At 33.1% G+C, this 20,742-nt stretch overlaps 1 protein-coding gene across 1 annotated transcript in view; it reads left to right on the forward strand.

The window, feature by feature from the left end:
• Nucleotides 1-3,658: 3,658 nt before the first annotated feature.
• The window catches only part of GNAL (G protein subunit alpha L), a 247,863-nt gene continuing 230,779 nt past the window's right edge, over nt 3,659-20,742 (forward strand). Inside the window, exons 1-4 of the mRNA XM_003760066.4 lie at nt 3,659-5,078; nt 5,433-5,505; nt 6,543-6,597; nt 6,786-6,905. Coding sequence (XP_003760114.1) covers nt 4,940-5,078; nt 5,433-5,505; nt 6,543-6,597; nt 6,786-6,905 — 387 coding nt within the window. The 5' untranslated portion in view covers nt 3,659-4,939. The remainder of the gene's footprint in view (nt 5,079-5,432; nt 5,506-6,542; nt 6,598-6,785; nt 6,906-20,742) is intronic.

Here is a 20,742-nt window from a genome sequence, read left to right on the forward strand (position 1 = left end):
TAGTATAAAGTATTAGATGTAAACAATATATTCACAAATAAATTTACTAAGATGAAAATTGAGGAGAGAAAGAGTATTTAAAAGTTGCAGGGACATAGATCATGTCAGAGATCAGTTTCCACATCTTGAGTCATAACATATTAAAATTATTTGATTGACATCAAGATTTTGTCAGTGTAAAGCAAGATATTTGAAATGTGTTCTATGAATTAAGAATTTTTAAATCAATTTTCTATGGTATTATAGATTCCTAGACTACCTTGCATAGAGAACTAGATTTCTACACTTTTGACACTTTTTATCATATGAATGATTTTCAAAAATAGATATTTGCAGTTTTATAAGATTATTTCTGAATATAATCCATCTTATACCTCCAAACTACAATATCATCTGTATCCTATATTGGATCATTTGTTCCTGAGAAATCAAATAACAAAATAGACAATAACTAACAGAAAGTGAATAGTACAAACATTATAATCTATATTGGAAAAATATTGCTTGGATTGTGAATCCAAGAAGTAGAAATATAAAAAAGAGAGAAAATAAAATTTTATTATTAGCCTTATTTCCTTCTAGAGGCAGTATGGCTTTGTTAGCAGGAATATGATTTTGGAGCCAAGATGCCCTGGGTTTGAATCTTAATTCACAAATATGGACTATGTGATCCTGGGCAGTCCTTAACAGCGTTCCTGGCAATTCCTTAAACACGCTTAATTGCATTGAAAGCGTCAGCTTCTATTGATAGAGCTTATTTCCTCATTCTTAGACTTACCTAGAGCTAATAAAATCACAGTTCTGGTCCTCATCCCTATTATCTCCATCCCGAACTTTACTATATTAATGTTTATTAATGATAATAAGAGCAATTTTTTACTATTTCAAACTCTGTTACAAAGTAGTACCAATTTTGTTGTATTACCATTTGCTCCATATATATACATATGTTCATGTATGCATATTTGTGTACATATGTGTGATATGTATATACATGGGCAGCAGGGCATAATGGAAATAATACCAGATTTGGAGTCAGAAAGACTTTGTTATTTAAATGTGTTCTCTAATACTTAAAAGTTAGCTGTGTGACCTATGAAAAATCACAATCTCTCTAAAACTTTGACAATTCCATGACTGAGTTATAGATGAACATAGCTAGGTAGTTGTAGTCTGGGTAGGTCGAGAGATTTAAACACACAACATTAGTGATTTAGAGATGTAAATGCATAAAGATATAGAAAAAACTTTATTATTGGATCAAAGTTCCACATTTTTTTTAAAAAAAGAAGTCATTTCTTCTTAGAAAAAGCAAGCCACTTTTATTACACTCTCCTACACATTTATTTTGAATATAATATCTAACCTCCTTACTGCTCTATCCTTCATCAAACCCATGCTGGGCTAATGTTGTAAACTTACAAACATGTGTGAACATATTCTAACTTGGTCTTTTCCCACAAGATTACATCATTTAACCCAGCTCATAAGTTATATTGTATATCTGCCTATGTCAACTAAGTATTTTAAAGCAGGGATATTGAATCTCAGGTCAGTGAACTTGTATGTATGTGTGTGTGTGTATGTAAATAAATATGTGTATATATGCATATATTTTTTTCCTTTGATAATTTCAATATAGTTGTTTTCTTTGCATTTTAAAAAAACATTCTGAGAAGAGTTCCATAGTAAGCTTTAGCATACTGCCAAAGGGGCCCATGAGATAAAAAAGGTTGAAAATCCCTGATTTATAGTTTGCTGTATGTATTGGTTGTTCATTTTGTTTTGTTTTTTGAGTTATCCATTTCTATTATATGATCATGGATTTAAAACAAAAGGTACTTTTTTTAATAGTATTTAATTATTCCAAATCCATGTAAAGATAGTTTTCAACATTCATTTTTGTAAAACTGTGTCCTAAATTTTTATCCCTTCCTCCCTTACTTCCACCCTACTCAAGACAGAAAACAATCTGATATAGGATAAATATGTGCAATCCAAAAGGTACTCTAAAGACCATATAATCCAACTTCTTTATTTTACAAATAGTAGTAAGTGGTATGAAGCAGAACTGAAATTTCAATCCAGATCCTCTGACACCACACGCAATACTCTTTTTACAGTACCAAGCTGCTTCTGAATTCAGCAAAGAAGGTATAGTCGTACTTCAGTCTTTGACATTTGAAAACTAATTGAGCTATTCCTTTTGCTCCAGGCCTTATTGTCATTGGGCAACTAGATGGCAAAGTGGATTGAATGCCAGGCTGGAGTTAGGAAGTCTCATCCTTCTGAGTTCAACTCCAGCCTCAGACATTTACCAACTGTGTGAGTCTGGGCTAGCCATTTAACACTTTACTTCACTTTCCTCACTTATAAAATGAACTGAAAAAGAAAATGGCAAAAAGGCACAAAGGGGTTTTGATCTCTATCAGCAGAGCAATCTCTCATACTCACCAAGTGTTCTTGGAAGTATAAAAGAAAATAATACATAGGGGAAATATCATTATTCTTAATTTGTAGCTGAGAAGTGGTGACTTGCCATAGATAACTGCTAGATGAATGGTAGAGCCAGGATCCCCACACAAGTGTCCTGATTCCACTCCACAAAGAAACCTCTCATAATATGCTGCTTAGATCCAATACCTGAATATGATAAATAACCTAAACATGTTTTATTAAAATTTATTGTTTATATAATAATTACCAGAAATGCAAAGAAGTTACAACATTGTGATTTTAAAAACAACCCTGCCCTAATGTTCACATCTGCCTGTCCTTTTTGGTTGAGACAAATCGCATCCTCTTGTGGAAGGGTATATTGTAATCCAGTAGGAAAAGAGTACCGATTCGGGCTAGATGTGGTTCTAATTCTGACTCTAGAGCTTTCTAACTGTGGGAGTTTGGGAAGTTACTTATGTCCCCTTGTGTCTTACTATCCTTATCTTTTAAATGAGGGGGATTAAACTGGATCTCCTCCTTTCTAGTTCTGTGTCTGTCATCCTGTGATTCTTCTAAGGCATAAAGGGGTTAATTGACCAGCCTCACACCCTTATTAGCAAAGTTGAACATCAAATTCAAGTGTTCTGATTTCATCCCTTCCACACTGCCTTGGCCATGGGGGCCTATTCCTTAAAGCATTGGGGGAAAGCTGTTAAAATTCATAACGGGAATACACTGCACAGAAAAGATGGGGCATTTAATCAGTGAAGAGCGGAAGGTGGAAAGGGAAAAGTGGAGGATCGGGTAAGCAAAAAGTGTTGAAATTAAGAGAACAAAGGGGTCATGTGACTAGTGAAAATTTTTAAATCCTGTGCCTCTAATACCATATGTATTCCTTTACAGTAGTCATCACCAGTTTTAAAGGTACACTGATTTCTAGGTGGTTCCAGACAGAAGGCAAAGGTGGAGGAGGACGTTAAAGCCCACTCTCTATCTTACTCTGCGGAGAAGATACATCCATCTCTGCCGTCGGGGGCATTCTAACAGGCGCAGGATGGGTGTGGAGGTGCGGATCCCGCACTGCATTTGGTCACCCTGAATTCTTTTCACTCAGCCCAGAATTGCAGATTACTTCCCTTGACCTTTTTAATATCAGTTTTAGAGGCTGGTTTGCGGTTGGTTTTGTTTTGTTTTGCTCGTTTCCCCTCAAAAGTATCCAGACTCCTGGAGAGAATGACACCGCATATCAAGATGCCTCTGTGCATCAGCTGCAGGAGGAGCCCTTTAACTCTGTGTGTGCGCGCGTGTGTGTGTGTCTTTGGCCCCTGATTTGTGGGTATGGATCGGTCTACCTCACACCCGCACTGCACATTGCTTGTGGAAGGCAACCAGCTCCGCCTTTGGTTCTCTGCTTCCTGCTGCTTCAGGGCCACGTGAAGTTTGCAAAGGAGCGGAGCCGAGGGGGCGGCAGCCCCGAGGTGCCCCCGGTGCAGGCGGCGCCCACCTAGTGGGAAAGAGGCGGGGCCAGGATTGCCGAGCCGGGAAGATTCTCCACCCCAACCGCTTCTCCATCACTGTCTGTGGAGACTGAGGACATTCATCGGGGCCTTGACAGACAATCTTCCTCCGTTCCCGTCCCCGTCCCCCCGCCCAAGTTTAAAAAAATATTCTTGGAATTAGCGTGAAATCCTAGGGGAGGGAGAGGCTAGGGACAGGGGGAGGGGAGAGAGAGAGCAAGAGAATGCAATGTTCGCTGTTCACCTCTCCGGCAGCAAGAGGCAGTGCTGAGCTTGGGCAGAGACAGCTAGCGCTGCTGGTAGGGAGGCTGCGTTTTAATTGTGCTCTCATTCACTCACACTGAGAGGGTGCTACCGGGTACGTGTGTGTGCGCCTGTGTACTAGCCGTGGATACTGCCTCTCTGGAGGTGCAGCGGAGCATTAGGGAAAGGGAACGCAGCGGGGGAGAGGCAGACAGAAAAGAACGGACTTTCAGAACGCGAGAAAGAGAGGAGGAAATCTCTGCACTTTGGGGGTCTGTCTTTGGGCCATTTCCTGGTCTCACAGAAAGAGGCAGTGCTGAGTTAGAGGAAAGCAGAAATAGACTTTACAGGGAAATATAGGGAGTGTGTCTGGGTGTGTGTGTGTGCGGTGGAGAGGGAAGAGAGAGGGAGAGAGCGCAGCATTAGGCTTTTTTCCAGAAGGGCCGCCCCCCCCCCCCCATCTTCATTGTATGCTATTTATAGTCCTACTGCAGATTTTTTTTCTTCCTTAAAAACATCCCTCTTCGTGGATCTTCCTTGCATCTCTTTTTTCATTTGGGGGGGTTGGGTGGGGGGTGGGTGAGGGAAAAACCTGCTTTGGATCGGAAAGCACCGAGAGACCATCTTAGCAGCAGGGAAGAGGAGCCGTTGCAAGGAATCTATAAATACCTATAAATCATTATTGCTTTTTATATAAATACATAACTGTATCTGACTGACATCCAACCCAGCGGGCAGACATGGGGTGTTTGGGCAACAGCAAGACGGAAGATCAGCGCCTTGACGAAAAAGAGCGACGAGAGGCCAACAAAAAAATAGAGAAGCAGTTGCAGAAAGAGAGACTTGCTTATAAAGCGACTCACCGTTTGCTTTTACTGGGTAAGGCAGGAGGGGGATGCAACTGCTTGAGCTTCCCACGGCTGTAAATGCAGGGAAGCAATAAGCTAACAGGAAAATTGGATGAGAATGGGGGAGGGTAATTAAGGTGGGGGATTTGTTTAATGCAAACATGGACTTATTTTGTTTGGTAATTAAGGTATCTGTGAGCTTGAAAGCTAGTGGAACACCTCTGGAATGATCTGTAATGCTACTGTAATTAATGTATGTATGTAGGTATAGGTATATGTGTGAGTACGTACATGTGTTGGTTTAGAATACGAATTCTGTTTTGTTTGGAGAAATGTCAATGGTATAAAGACGCATATTGCAATTTAATTTTTTTTTTCTTGGCAGGAGCTGGTGAGTCAGGAAAAAGCACTATTGTCAAACAAATGAGGATCCTGCACGTCAATGGATTTAATCCAGAGTAAGAAGTGGTGATAGTTTTGTTATTTGACTTCAAAACTGCATACCTATTGTGACATTCTTGTATCCTCCTCAGAACTGGTATTCCCAAATATATAAGTTTGTAGTATGGTCCAGGAATTTTTTTTTTTAAGTAAGAAAATTTGTGGTTGTATTTTTTCTCCTTACATCTCCTTACTGTATCTTATATTGTTGCTACTGCAGTGCTTTCACAGGCCCCTATGTAGCAACAACATGGCGACTACTTTTTAACATAGCAAATTACTAAATATTCACTGTTTATATTTTTATGATATAAAGATGCAAAGAAGTGTAAAAGCACATATGACTGGCCAGAATAAATCTTTCTTTCAAAAGGAAACATTCAGTAGAATGTAATTGATTATGATGTAGCCTTAGGGTATAAAGAATGTCAGTCTTGAGGACCTTTTCCAAATTTCTACTAGTCATTGTATATCTTGATAACTAGATCATTATCTTTCAGCCACCTTCTGAATTTCAATTTATTTACACAATTACAAACACATGCTGGGTGTGTATAGATTTATGATAGTAAATATGCTATATATACATACAGGTTGCCACAGAGAGAAAGAATAACATGTTTTAGACAGGTGTTTATGCATATATATGTAGAAGTCTGTGTACTCAATGTTTGCAGCTATAATTATTCTAAGTTAAATTTAGATATATATTCAGGGTACCACATATATATGTGTGAATGTATCTATATATAAAAACATATATAGATACACATACACATCAAAAAATAATCAGCATACATAGGGTATTAAGGAAGAGGGGTGTTATCCATTCTCAAAGAAAAGCTCTTCAGTTAATTGTCTTTGGTGCATTTATCTGACATAATTAAAAGCAAGAAGCTGTTGCTGCACTTGATACCTGCTGCAGAGACAAGGCAATGAATACATGTTGAAGGTTTAAATGCCAAAGAAATAGCTGAAGATTTTGAAATCCTACTCAGTTAATGAGTTGATAGGAGTGGTGAATTAAATTGTTAATAATTCTGTTTTAATACAGAGAAAAGAAACAGAAAATACTGGACATCCGGAAAAATGTTAAAGATGCTATTGTGGTAAGAATACATTTTAATTTTATTTTGTTTAACATCTGCTTATTGGAGAATATATATTGCTTCTTAAGATAATTTAAAATAAAATCCTATCTTATTGTTATATTGGATGAATATATTCTGACTCTATTTTACATTTATCCAGATTAATATTTGGTGGTTTTTTTCTTTTTCTTTTTCTCCAATTTTAGACAATAGTTTCAGCAATGAGCACTTTAATACCCCCAGTTCCATTGGCCAACCCAGACAACCAATTTCGATCAGACTATATCAAGAGCATAGCCCCTCTTTCTGACTTTGACTATTCACAGGTAAGTCTCGGATTAAATACTTCAGGAGGTTGTATTTTTAACTAATATGAAAAAACTTTTTTTTGTGAGAGGACTCACATAAGGTTGTTGAAATACTCTATTGAGAGAGCTTACTGCAGAGAGTTTGTACCTATTTCAATAAAGTTAGATTTTTTTCATTTAGGAAACTTTCAGTGTTCTTTGAATGTATGTAAACATTTCAACAGGAGTTTGGGGGTTTTCTTAAATTAATGTCAAGCTTATTTCTGTTTTCAGAAAGTCTAATTGTAAAAGGATGATTTTATGAAACAGCTTTGTTTCTGTATAAGGAGAGCATACAATTAATTAATAATGACTAAATGCTTAACCTTAAAATTTTAAGAAATTGAAATGTTTTGTCAGGTATTCATTTTGGTAATAAAAGGTTGGGAAAAAAGAAGAATAGGTGAGCTGTTTTCTGTAACTACATAGAATCCACAGCAGGAAAATGACAATCTAGTTTATTTTTAATACTCATATCCATCATTTCAGGTGGAGAAAGCTAAAGTGTATTCTGGCTAGAATTACAATTGGTTTTTGATGGTTTGTAGTAGAGTGCTATTCTAGTTTGGTTCATGGCCTGTATTATTTAGCGGAACTTTAGTATCTGTCATTGTTGATAACTGTTACTGCTTACATAAATAAATTTAAAAGTTTCTTTTTGTGTGATTAACATAAACTTCTTGAATGGTGTTGATATATGAGAGTCTGATAGAATGTATTTTTTTTAAAGGAAATCTGTATCCAACTTGCTTTGTCTAAAGTTGAGTTTAAAATTTTTCCTGTGATACCTTATTGACATTCATTGAATAATTTTGGAAGTTTTTATATTGATAAGATCAGCTGTTTACTGGGTAGCATATTCTGATGTTTTTAACTAGTGTAATGCAGTGAGTGATAGAAGTTGCCTTGATTTTTATTTCATGACTCATATTTCCTAATGTGGTTTGGCTTCTGATAAATCTTCTACTTTGAATGTTAAAGATAAAATAATTCAAACATTTTATGGAGCTGGAATTTAACATAGAACTAGGTTGTACAGAAAGCTGTGACTGCAGAATACACCCACATACATTTTCTAATTGCTCACTTGTTGGGTAAGTTATCTAAAATGACAGAGTCCTTTGGAAAAAAAAGAATTTAAATAATCTTGATTTTGAGATATGAAGTGTAACAGATGAACTTAGTAGTTTTGTTTCTATTTGAACAGATGAAATTGTCACATAAGTTGGTATAAGATCAATAAAGAATACTTTATGGGTGATTCTTACTTAACAAGTGTAAAGATAATTATGTATTTTGAACAAGAAAATGAAGTGACATATGGCTTTTTCTGGGTACTCTACCATGTCTTGTTTTTATGAGTTCAGAAACAGATGAAGATAGCCCTGTATTCATAGACATGCAGATCAAAATTGAGAATGGCAAAGAATTCTAAAGTCTTTGTATGCTAATGAATCTAGAGTACCTAATTTAGAATAATTCTGAAACTACAAGTTTATTTAAAAAAAAATAAGCTGCTTAATAAATTGTAGTTTTTTAGTAGATAAAACTATTTTCATAGAAATATTAAGGTTACTTAAATGTAATGTTTTCAAGTAGTAAGAAAAATAAAAGAAAGGAAAATTAGGAGTCAGTGCAGCTGACTTGAAAATTTTTAGTTCTCTTTGGAAATAGGGTAGGTCCGCCCATTGTCCTATCATTATATACTCAAATCAGGTGAGAATGCATACCTTTGTTTAATTAGTAATGTGATCTAGATTATGTAATCCAAGCAAATAATGTTAAAGTACATTCTATGTAAATTTAAAATGTTTATTTCATCATTTAATCGGTGTAGTGAAGTATTAAAGTGAATTATTATTGGACCCTTCAAAAATTGATGTTGGTAATATTGAGTTGAATTAGCTCCAGAATTTGTCTGATAAGCTTCTTTGAGAGCAATATAAAAGTCAGAGATTTGATCGACTTGCTGAAGATAATTTTTTAAAAATACAAGTCTGTTGTTAGTAGCAGGAAAGTTATTCAAATTTTCATGTACCTAAATCTCATCTTGAATCCTGTCTGGAATTATTGGTTGTTCAGTGATTTATCATGGTTGAAGTAATATATAATTTATGAAATAATAATTTGAGACCAAAAGCTATTACACCATTGTAATAAAATTCTATGAAGGTTTGCTGGTTTGTTTGTTTTCTGTTCTATGGCAAAATTAAATGATTTTTGTAAAACCAAAGAAACTACATTAGTAGTCTTGTACCTTATATTTAGTTTAAACAATAGTTTAATACCTTACATTTGTGTAAAGCTTTATGGCTTTTCCAAGCGTTTTCACACATAAGGATCAAATGTAGTGTTATAGCAACTCTCTGAGTTAGGCCTAGTAGTAATTACCTCATTTGTAGTTGAGAAAAGAAATTTTATATTAAGTGACATACCCAGGGTGATACAACTAAAATCCAAGTTTTATGAATCTGAATCCAGTGGTTCTTGTTTTATTTTTTTTTTCCTTACCAGTAGTCTTAATTTAAAATTCTATGCTATAAAATCTTACTTTTTTTTTTTTTTTTGCAAAATACTTACAGAGCAAAGTTAATTTATTAAAAAATGAAAGTCATCTCTATATTAGAAATTCTGTGGGAATAATAGTGAATAGCTTATTCTACAGTTTACTGCTGTCTTTTATTTTCATTTAAATTTTGTTGTAAATTAAATCTTTAAGAATCAATTGATTTTTCAGACTAACTTAGTGTTGGATATTACTATTCAGTAATGTGGAACCTTTATAAATACTGAATATATTGTTATTTTACAAAGACTTTATTTTCAAATAAGTCAAAGGAAGGTGAATTTTTTAAAGCAGGTATAACTTTTTTTAATGTGAGTACAGTTAGTTGCTTGTTATTTTTGTGGTTATTAAAGATATTTACATGCTGATGTTTTCATAGGATGATAGAAATTCAGAGTTAATTGGATGGTTAAAGATTGTCTAATTCAGTTGTTTCATTTTTGTAAATAAGGAAACTGAGGTACAGAGAAACTAGGTGTTCATTTCCAAGGACATACAACTAATTAATGTCAGAGCCAAATGTAGAACTCAGGTCTTCTGACTCCTAGTTCAACAATGTTTTTCTAAGATATTTCATCAGATGTTGGTTGAAATTTGAAAAATTTGACAGCCATGAATTCTGTTTTAAACCTTTGTGAAGAAAAATAAAAAGACTGAGGGCACATTATACTTATAGTATTCAAAAACATTTTGTATTACCCAAAATATAGTTTTTTGATCTTAGAAACTTGGCATAGATATATTTTTTTAATCTCAATATGTTGAAAAAAAATCATGCTTAATAAAAGGGCAGACTTTTGATCCAAGCAGCCTAGGTTCAAGTTCTACTTCTGAGAGATAATAAATATAGGAAGCAGACAAGTCACTTTGTTTTCTTGGGACCCCATTTGAATCTTTAGAACTGAAAGTCATGGCCAAGTTTCATGTCTACATGACCAAAGTAGCTTTCCTCCCTGGAAACTCCCTACTCTAATGAATCATAGATTCAAAGCTACCAATTCCCTCACCAATTCCCTCACCAAAACAGAACCAAAAAGCAACAATAACAACAACAAAAACAAAAACCTCAAGTTGACATGACTTTCAGTATTTATTACTATAATAACTTTGGTTTTTAACGGTAACAGAACAATTAATTAACCCTTTTTGGTATATAGTGCATATCAAAGAAAGATCAAGGTAGTTATTAAAAGTAAATAGAACTGGAGCTATACAGCTTTAACCATAAGTGTAGATTTCTTTAAGTATATGAAATGATCCAGAGATAATGCAGATAATATATTGAATTTTAATTTTCTTTCTTAGGCTACCTAAAATTTCTTCAAATAAAATGTTTTTTTTTCTTTTTTCCAAACTTCATAAATTTTTATATAAGTGAATGTTTAGTAATTTTGTTATAGTAAATGAAAGCATAGCAGAATATAAATACACATAAACTTTTAAAAACCCTTGTTCTGAAAGATTTTTTTTTTTTGATATTTGAAATTGGACAATGTGATAAATATAACAATAATACATTTGAAAAATTTTACATATTTTTCCATTTATGTTTAAATAGAAATATAAAATTTTATTTTTCATATTTATATAGTTTAATTTAAAAAGTAGCCATGTGTTAGATAGAATATTTTCAAAGATTTTAATACTTCAATTTTAATTTTAAGATATCCTATTTTTACTTTCTGACATAATATAAAAATAATAGCATAATTCTTATATATGAGAATATATGGTCCATTTAAATTTGAATGCTTCTAAAAATCATAGATATATTTAAAATGACAATTCATAAAGTATATAGCATTCAACATGATTTAAAACCTTTTTAAAGTTAAAATGAAATTTTAAATGAATAGTATTACATGTTCAAATGTTGTAATAAACATGACATTTATTTTACATAGGATTTTTACCTAACATGTTCTGTGAATAGTCTTTAAGTAATTGGAAATGAACAGTGCATTGCAATTTCAGGTGAAACCAAATTGCCAAGAAGAGAGTTTTATTTTTTGGTACTTAGTGCCTTAAGAAATGACAACAACAACAACAAATTTATAATAATATTTCATTACTGTATCAATGCCAAATTAACTATTTGAAAAGTGTGTATTTTACCATAGTTCAAGTTAAGGGACCATAACTGAGAATAGCAAACATTTTATTCCATATTTTGCATTTAATTTTCATTTTTTGGTTCCTTAAGTTAGGGATTTAAATAAAAATGTGCATATGTACACACACACACACACACACACACACATCCTTATACTTATATTGAAGGTCCCTCCTTTCTGTCAGTAATCACACATCATTGATTTGTATCCATATGTTGCAGAAATAGTTTTTGAAATAAGGAAAGCATTTCTTTTGCTGTCATTTATTTTGAATTATATAAACAGAGAGATACTTTATTTTTTCATTCTCTGTCTTTTTTTTTGACATTTTGATAAAGGAGATGTTGTTCATTGTTACTGTAGAAAAGTAGTCATTTTTGGAGAAGAATCAAAGAACTGGCAGATGGATAACCTGTCTCTAGACACTGGAGTAAGATTGCTTGGTATTCCCATCTTCAATAGTAAATATATTCATCTGTACAGGGATGGCACAGTATATGTTTGTTATTACAAAGTACAAAATGACTGAGTTCCAAGTACTCTAAATTAGTTAACTCGAAAGGAGAGGAAAAGGAGGTATGGGGGGATACAAGCAAATAATTTTTTTAAAATTCTTAGTGGGGCCCTCTAGCTTGGTGCCCCCTGAATATTTAGCGCTGGAAGGGACTTTAGAAACTATTTGTTTCATTGACTTCTCAGGTGAGGAAACTGAGGGCAAAAGGTTAAAAGCCTTGCCCAAAATACAAGTAGCTTCCCAGAATACCATGTGCTACCTTTTGGTTTTTGTTGTTTTTAATGAGGCAAGGCTTGTATTGCATTAAATTAACATTAAAATAGGATGGCTTAGTTTCTTTGTCATAACCTAACACAAATATATTGAAATATCTATTCAATCATAAAAGATGACTTAGGAATAATGGCCTTTACCTTGTTATTCATTCAGCATTTCATCCCTTAAAACTTACAATAATAAAGCATTAAAATTCCATTTTTTCCGAGTTGATGCGAAACTTGTCGGTTTTACTTCATTTTAAAAAGCCATCATTTTTACTTTTTGTAATGACAAGAACATTATATTGAATTATATCAGAATTTTTTGAATTAAAATTAGTGCTTTTATAAGTTTAGTGGTCACACAAATTAGCAGCTAAAAGAATGTAGCTTTAAAAAATAGCATGGAGAAAAACTTTCCCAGGAGTTTGTGCTTGAGCTTACTTTGACTTAAAATATGCTACTCTTGTGAAGGAAATAGTTGTGGGATACCAAATATAACCACCACTCTATTGGTAGGACAACTAAACCAATAGTCATTATACTTTAAGGAAATAGAGACAGTATATTATTTACTGCCAGCCATAATTCTTAAAGTAATTATCAATGAAGTTAGAGCATTGGAAATATTGAAGGGAGTTGGAAACAATTCTAAACACAATAATAAAAGAATTCATAAACACTATGTATAAATACAGACAGCACTTTATAATACCTGTGAATGAAATGTGGAATTGTAATTTTTCTCTGCTAATGCTTTTAGTGATCTGCTAGATGGGATCTTTTAGTAAATAAGAATAAGAATAGAATAAGTATAATAGTATAACAATATGATGATAGGTATGTTTTTCTCTTCATCATTTTGCTTTTCCATATTTTTTTCCAAGCCTCTGATCTGTTCTGTGTTTTAGAAAATAATTCCACAGTATACATATGCAGGCAAATTTAGAGGATAGTTTTATCTTTGTACTTTAGATGACTATTCTCAAAAAAGAAAATTAAAATGTTCATTCTAGTTTTTGTAGTTTTCAACAAAATACCACTAAGTATTTATTTTATACTCCGTATTGTACTACTTAATAAATATATCTTCCATTATTGTAGTGTTAAAAGAATCTTGGTGGAGAATTTTGGCACTTATTGATAGAGTATTATTTATCTTCAGTACTGAACTTATACCTAATCCACTTGAGAAAAAATCAAAATAAAAATTAGTGAAAAGCTTTAAAAATTTTTCTAATAGAACAAAATACTCTGTAGAGCATATAATGTTGCTAAAATGTTCGATTTTCATCTTATACTTGTAAGAATATTCTGGTTCTGGCACTGTCACCACATGACAAGCCTTAACCCTCTAAACCTCAACAAATGTAAGAAAAGCATTTTGTAAACCTGAAAGCACTATATAAATAAGATTTTTTTTTTGGTAGCGGCATTATTATTATATTCATACTAGAGTATTAAAAATAACATATATTGAGATGAGATGATAATTTTCCAGTTTGTAGGTTATCCATTACATTAAACTTCCAGTGACAAATTCTGTTCATGACTCCCATTTCTGGATGGCAAAGTCCTGTGATCCCAGGGCATAGGTTGTTTACTGCCGTTTCTTTCCTCTTACATGTAAAGTGCAAAAGGTCACTTCAAATCAGACAAAGGCATCATGTCTTCAGAGGGAGGATAGAATTGTCTCAGGAAGCTTGTCTGTATTGCTGAATAGACTAGAAGAGAAGTAAAAATCTTTTGAAAGGTGTAAAATTCTTAATGATTATATGATGTTATTAGAATTACCACATATCACTGACAATTTTCTTTACATACCTTTGGCCTTTTTCATATGCATTCATGACAGTATAAAAAATTCAAGTGATTTTATATGAATGATCAAAATTATATTTATCCTTTTAAAAGCAAAAAATCCTACTTCTAGAAGGTGGTATCAACTGAGTAAGCATATATTAGAATTTGTTTTTAGTCAAGGAATGTGGAATTCCAGACACAAGTGATATTTTGTTTTTATTCAGTGAGTGGGCATGTTAACCAATGTCTGAAAACTGTATAATGTTTATATTTGCCAATTAATATTGTCTTTAATCAATAATGAATAAGGATCCAAAAAATAATGGACACTTGTCATTAATGTTTGCCAAAATTCTGACCCACAATAGTGTTAAGTTCTTGAACATATATTAAATAGTGTCTAATAAACAATGTTTAAATTGAGTAATCTAGTTAAAAAGTTTAGACTCTAATTGTAATATATTTAGCAAGTAGGAAATTGAACTAATTTCTAAGTATATAGGCACCTTTCAAATGCACATGTTGCCTTTTACCAAGAAGACTAAACATTAATGAATAGGGATGTTTATATGACTATTAGGAAAGGTCTTTTATTAACTTAAACAAAATCTGCCTTGAAGATGCATGGCCCTGATCCTTCCTGTGAATACATGAGTGAACTTCAAATGTACTAGTAGGTAAATTAAAACTTAAAAAAAAAATCATGGTTACTAATATTTTTAAGACTCAACATCTTATTTAAACAAATGATTAACCTTGACAATGGAAATGTAAACAGAACCCTAATAAAGGAAATAACTAGACTTTCCTGTTGGGATTTAGCAGGTATTTATTTGGTCTTTAGTCAAAACTGGAATGAACTCTGTGTGGTTAAAAAAAAAAAAGGAGAGAAAAAGGTGAAGGTCACATTTTAGATGGTGATTATTTGAGTTATCTTTTGTGTCATGAAATTTCATTGGAGTTTCATGCCACTTGAAAAGAAGCTAAAAATAAATGGAAACTCCTTTCACTGGCATTAACTCCTCTCTTGAAAGTAGATTTTATCCTAAGAATCCAGCTTCCTCAGTTTTATTTCCCTCGAAATATGATGACAAAACTTTTCTATCATTATATGTTCTATGTGCATTCATTTCTTTTAAATGTAAGGGCAAGGATATTTAAATGAAACATTATAGAAATGATTAAAATTTTGAGATTTTCTTTTACTATTACAATAATAGTGTCAAATAACTTTAAAAGGGAAAAGTTACCCAAGATATTGAACACACCCAAAATATTGCAACAGAATTTTTCTAAAGTAATTTCAAGACAGAAATATAGTAAAACAACAGTCGTGTGGTTTTTTTGATGGAGAGGTTAATATTATTTTCCAGTTAAATGAGGATTAGGCCATGTATATAGTAAAATTTGCCAGAGCAAGTATTCTTTAGCATAGGAAGAAGAGATTTGCTTGCCTGTTGGAGCTCTTTCACCCGTTCACAATTGTATTGGTTGATTTCTCAATTATGTATTTTTAGAAGTACTACACTTTGCCAACCACAAATCTTCAGTCTAGTAACCAAACCAACAACCCACAAAGTCAACACACTTTGAAAGAGGGCTCATAAAAGTACAAAGTTAAGGTTGTTTCTGATGACTTTAGCTAAAACAGAATAAACCCTGAGGGAAAAATAAAGTATCTTCCCCAACTTTACACAAATAGCATGAAACTTAAGTACTCCATAAAAATATGAAGTATTTAAGGCATAAGTTTTAGTTATAAATGTAAGAAACTAGAGATGACACAGAAAAAAATATTGGAAAATGTAAATCTTTCATTGTCCCTGATTCTCCTATCAAAGTAAACCTAGTTTTACTCTGTTAAAGTAGAACTACAGAAGAGTTTCAGAAATTTTGGGGAAATCCATGTGAACATAGCTTTTTTATTAATTTTTAAACCTAATTAATCTTAATGTAATCATAGCAGATTACACAGTTATGGATTGCTTCTTCATTTGGAGGGCATATGTTTTAGAAATGCGCATGTCTATTCTCATTTGTGAGATTATTTTTATGCCAAGGCTTTTCTTTAAATTCTTATTATTTAATTCTGAGAGAGCTTCTATCAGATTTTTTTGCTGTAAATTTCTTTTTTTTAATTTTTTTTAAGTTTTTGAGATTGGGTCTCTTTTTCTCTACCAATATGGAAGTTCAGTAATCTCTCACTTGGACCTGATGAAATACCAATTGGCATGAAAATTCTGACATATTCTGTTTTTTCTGATCTGACTCTAAAATAGTTCACCAGCTTCAGTTTAGTTAGCCATCAGCTCATAGAGTCTTATCTTATTGATGTTAGAAGTAATATGGATACCCCATCAGTTTTAGCTCTACTGCAGTTCAGAACTTCCAGACGCAAAGATTCCATTAGCCTTAGCCATCTCAGCAGTAAAAAATAAATAGGTAGCTAGCTACACATGGAAAAATTTCCCTTTTACTAAAGAATATGTGCCCTGGCTTTATTGCTCTATAGAAGTTGCAATAGCAGCTAGAAAGTTATGTTAGGAATCAAAAAGCAAATGAACACATGTTAGAGGTCACTAATAATCCTAAATTTGCAAATCTGAAAATTTTCCTCTTAGAATGATAAAATCTTAAAATTCGAAGGTTCTTCATAGGTCAAGTCCTGTCCCTACCATAGCATGAAACTGCTCCACAGCATTTCCTACAAGTGGTCATCTAATCTCTCCTAGATCAGTTAGGAAAGGGATAGTTGATTATAATTCCTCAAGGGTATTTCCCTCCTAAAGCATCTGGATGAAAGTAAATTGCTAGTATGCAGTGAGGGAAATGACTAAATGGATTGAGTGTGTAAAGTAATGCTGTATAATTGAAGGAGCTTTGAATTATTTAGCATAAAAAAACTGGGCGAATGTCACAAAGAAGCTTCATAAGCACTGTGCTTAGATCTACTTCTATTTTATCATTATATAATTTGCCCCAATAGGGACTCCAGACTTCTCATATGGTTTACTTATATACAGTATCCTTGAAAATGGGAACAAATAATGACAATCAACAAAAGTGGCTTAATACTGTAGATATGGATCATGAAAGGCAGGTTAGCATGATGGACTGAAAGGTGGCCCTGAAATCAGGAATATCAATATCCTATTTCTTGCTAAGTAACTGAGTCTATTCTCTGACTGAGTTGCATAGAAGATATCTATTAACAGGGCATCTAGGGGATGACGTGGATAGAATGCTAACTCTGGAATCAAGAGGATCTGAGTTATAATTCAACTTTGAATACTTCCTAGCCGCCATGACCCTAAGCAAGTCATTTAACCTAATTTGCCTAGTTCATCATCTGTAAAATAAATTGGAGAAAGAAATGACAAATCATTTCAATATCTTTTTCAAGAAAATTCCAAAAGGGGTCACAAACAACTGGAGACAACTGAAATGACTGGAAAAACAATATAAATACAGTTTTTCCATTTTGAGTTCCCCAAACAAATGGAAAGCACAAATCTGTTCCAAAAAATAAAATCTGGATCATGCCAATTGAGTTTGCTTTCAATAATCCACCTTGAAGGAGTACAAAAGAGAGCAATATATAATCTTGTTGTGTCATATTTTATTGTTAGACCATTAACTCCTTAAGGATAAAGATTGTTTTCCAAGATTATATAATCTCTGGCAACTTGTGCAATATGATTTGTATATGGAAAGGAAAGTAAGCCAAGGTGATGTAGGAGGCTTAAACCACGACCAGTTTTAGTTGAAGAAGTGGAATTTTGGGCATGGAAGAGATAAGGCTTTAAAAAAAACAACATTGTTTAAGTGTTTTCCTGGGATTGGTAGAATACTGGAAGAGCCAAAGGAAGGTCTCTAATATGTCAAATACATTCTTTATAGATGATTTATATAAAACATGAACAAGATTCACAGAGGATTGGAGGGCATGGATAAGTTGTAATCTTCACTAATGCTAGGAGTATCATCTCGGATGATTCATGGATTCATCATAATGAACGTAAATCATGTAGGAGGGGGGAAGAAGTGTTAGTCCACTGACTCCAGAAGACATATCTAGAACTAATAACTGGAAGTTACAGGGAGGAAGATTGGACATCATTAACTATTCCTTTCTTAGCTGATTCTATGTCAGAGAGTAATGATACTGCTGATAATTATAATATCAATTACAATACTGATACTTAAATGATACTTTAACATTTGCAAAATGCTTTACATATGTCATTTTATCCTTAAAACACCACCACTGTGGCAGAGGACCTAACATACCATGCCATGCTGTGCCAAACAATCTCTCTCTCCCTAGCATAGCTGGAATGATATTCTCTTTTAGCGTTACCCTTTTTTAACTCTCTCACCTAAGACTTTATATCCCTCTTTCGGGATTTCGCTACTAGAAACTTTACTTCTCTTTCAGGACTTTGCCATTAAGGAATTCAGTCTTTCTATTCATGCATAGCAAAGGCTGACTCTGCAATAAACCTCTTTTTATCAGTCTAAAAAAAAAAAGAAACCACCACCACTGTGGGGTATATAAAGGAGGAAATTGAAACTATAGCGGAATCTTTCCTACAGCAGAAAGAACAGTATCCACATGTCTCTCCCCTTTGTATCAAGATCTGTGTAGCATAAAAAATAATATGCTGATGGGGAGCATATTAATAATAAATTAATAAATTTTTATTAATAATAAAAAATAATAATTCATAGGATGAGTGAGAGTAACAAATATGATGGGGAGAAATTGTTAACCAAGGAAGATTTCTTCTTGGAAGAAATAGTTATTTGAATCAGAGGATGTCAGTTTTCATTAGGTACAGAGGTGAGAGAGAAGTGATTCTAGACATAGGGAATAGCATGAAAAAAGCCACAGAGTCTGAAAAGCATGGGATATGTTAAGGGGATAAGAACTGGTCCAGTTTGGTTGGGTTACTGAAAATGTGCAAGTGCACAGTAAGAGATAATTCAGGAAAGAATGATATTGATTGTATCATTCCTAAAATGCGACTTCTAAAGCATTATTCCAAATTCTGAAAAGAGCAAATTACCACAGAACTACCACCTGTCTTCCCCATGTATTGAACATTATATTATTATAACTTATAATATCATTAGCTTTTTTTTTGTCTGATTCATTAAGTAGATGAGTTATTGGGTTTAAAACCTTTTAAACTCTCAGGTCTTTTCTCCATTGACTTATGTTTCTAGACTATATTATTTATACTATATATATATTATGCTATATATATGTATATGTATGTGTATATATATACACATACATACATACACTCTGTATTTTTTGAGGCCAAGTAGAGGAATTTACATTCATCCCTGTTAAGCAGTTAGCTTCAAATATATCAGTCTTACATTTATCTAGGTTCTTTAGGGCATTACACAGATTTTATCTTTTCTAATTGCATGTAAAGATAGTTTTTAACATTTATTTTTGTAAGATTTTGAGTTCCAAATTTTTTTCTCCTTCCCTCCGTTAACTCCCCCCAACATAGCAAGCAAACTGATGTAGGTTATACATGTACAATAATTTTAAACACATTTCCATATTAGTCATGTTGAAAGAAAAATTATAGAAAAAGGGAAAAGCTACAAGAAAAAAAAAAAGGGTAAAAATAGTATTCTTCATTCCACAATCAATCCTCCATAGTTTCTCTCTCTGAATGCAGATGGCATTTTCCATCCGAAGTTTATTAGACTTGCCTTAGGATCACTGTATTGCTGTAAAGAGCTAAGTCTATTACAGTTGATTATCATACAGTCTTTCATATACCACAATTCAGTCATTTCCCATTTGATGGGCATCCACTTAATTTTCAATGCTTTGCTACCACAAAAAGAGTGTTACAAACATTTTTGCAGGAGACTTTTTTCCCTTTTTTTATGATCTCTTTAGGATATCGACCTAGTGGTGGTACTGCTGGATCAAAGGGTATTCACAGTTTTACAGTCATTTGGGTATAGCTCCAAATTGCTCCCCATAATAGATGGATCAAAGTTGCTATATTTAAATTCCAAAATTTTACATTTTTAATTGTTAATGGAAAAAAATGACATCCTTTCCTGTCATAATGGCTGTATATCCCTTTGAATTAGTCAACCAGTTGACATTTATTAAGCTGAGCACTGGCTATAGAAAAAGAGGCAAAAGAGTCCCTGTCTTCCATGAGCTTACAATATAATGGGAGAAATAACAAACAAAAATATACAAACAAGCTATATACAGGATAAATAAATAATAAATAACAGAGGGAAAGAGCTAGAATTAAGAAAAGTTGGGAGCAGTTTCCAGGAGATGAGATTTTATTTAAAATGTAGACAGAAGTGAGAAAAGGAGAACATTCCAGGGAAAAAAAAGTGACTGGAGCCAAGAGATGGGGTGTCTGATTCATGGAACAGAAAGAGACCTGTATCACTGGATTGAAGAGTTCAATCGAGTAGTTATTGCCCAATTTGGCCATATTCATATGAGTCATATCACCAAGCAACAAGCATTATAATAACTAATACTCGTCGTTGTTCAGTTGCT

This window comes from Sarcophilus harrisii, chromosome 1 (assembly GCF_902635505.1).
Source record: "Sarcophilus harrisii chromosome 1, mSarHar1.11, whole genome shotgun sequence".
NCBI lineage: Eukaryota > Metazoa > Chordata > Mammalia > Dasyuromorphia > Dasyuridae > Sarcophilus > Sarcophilus harrisii.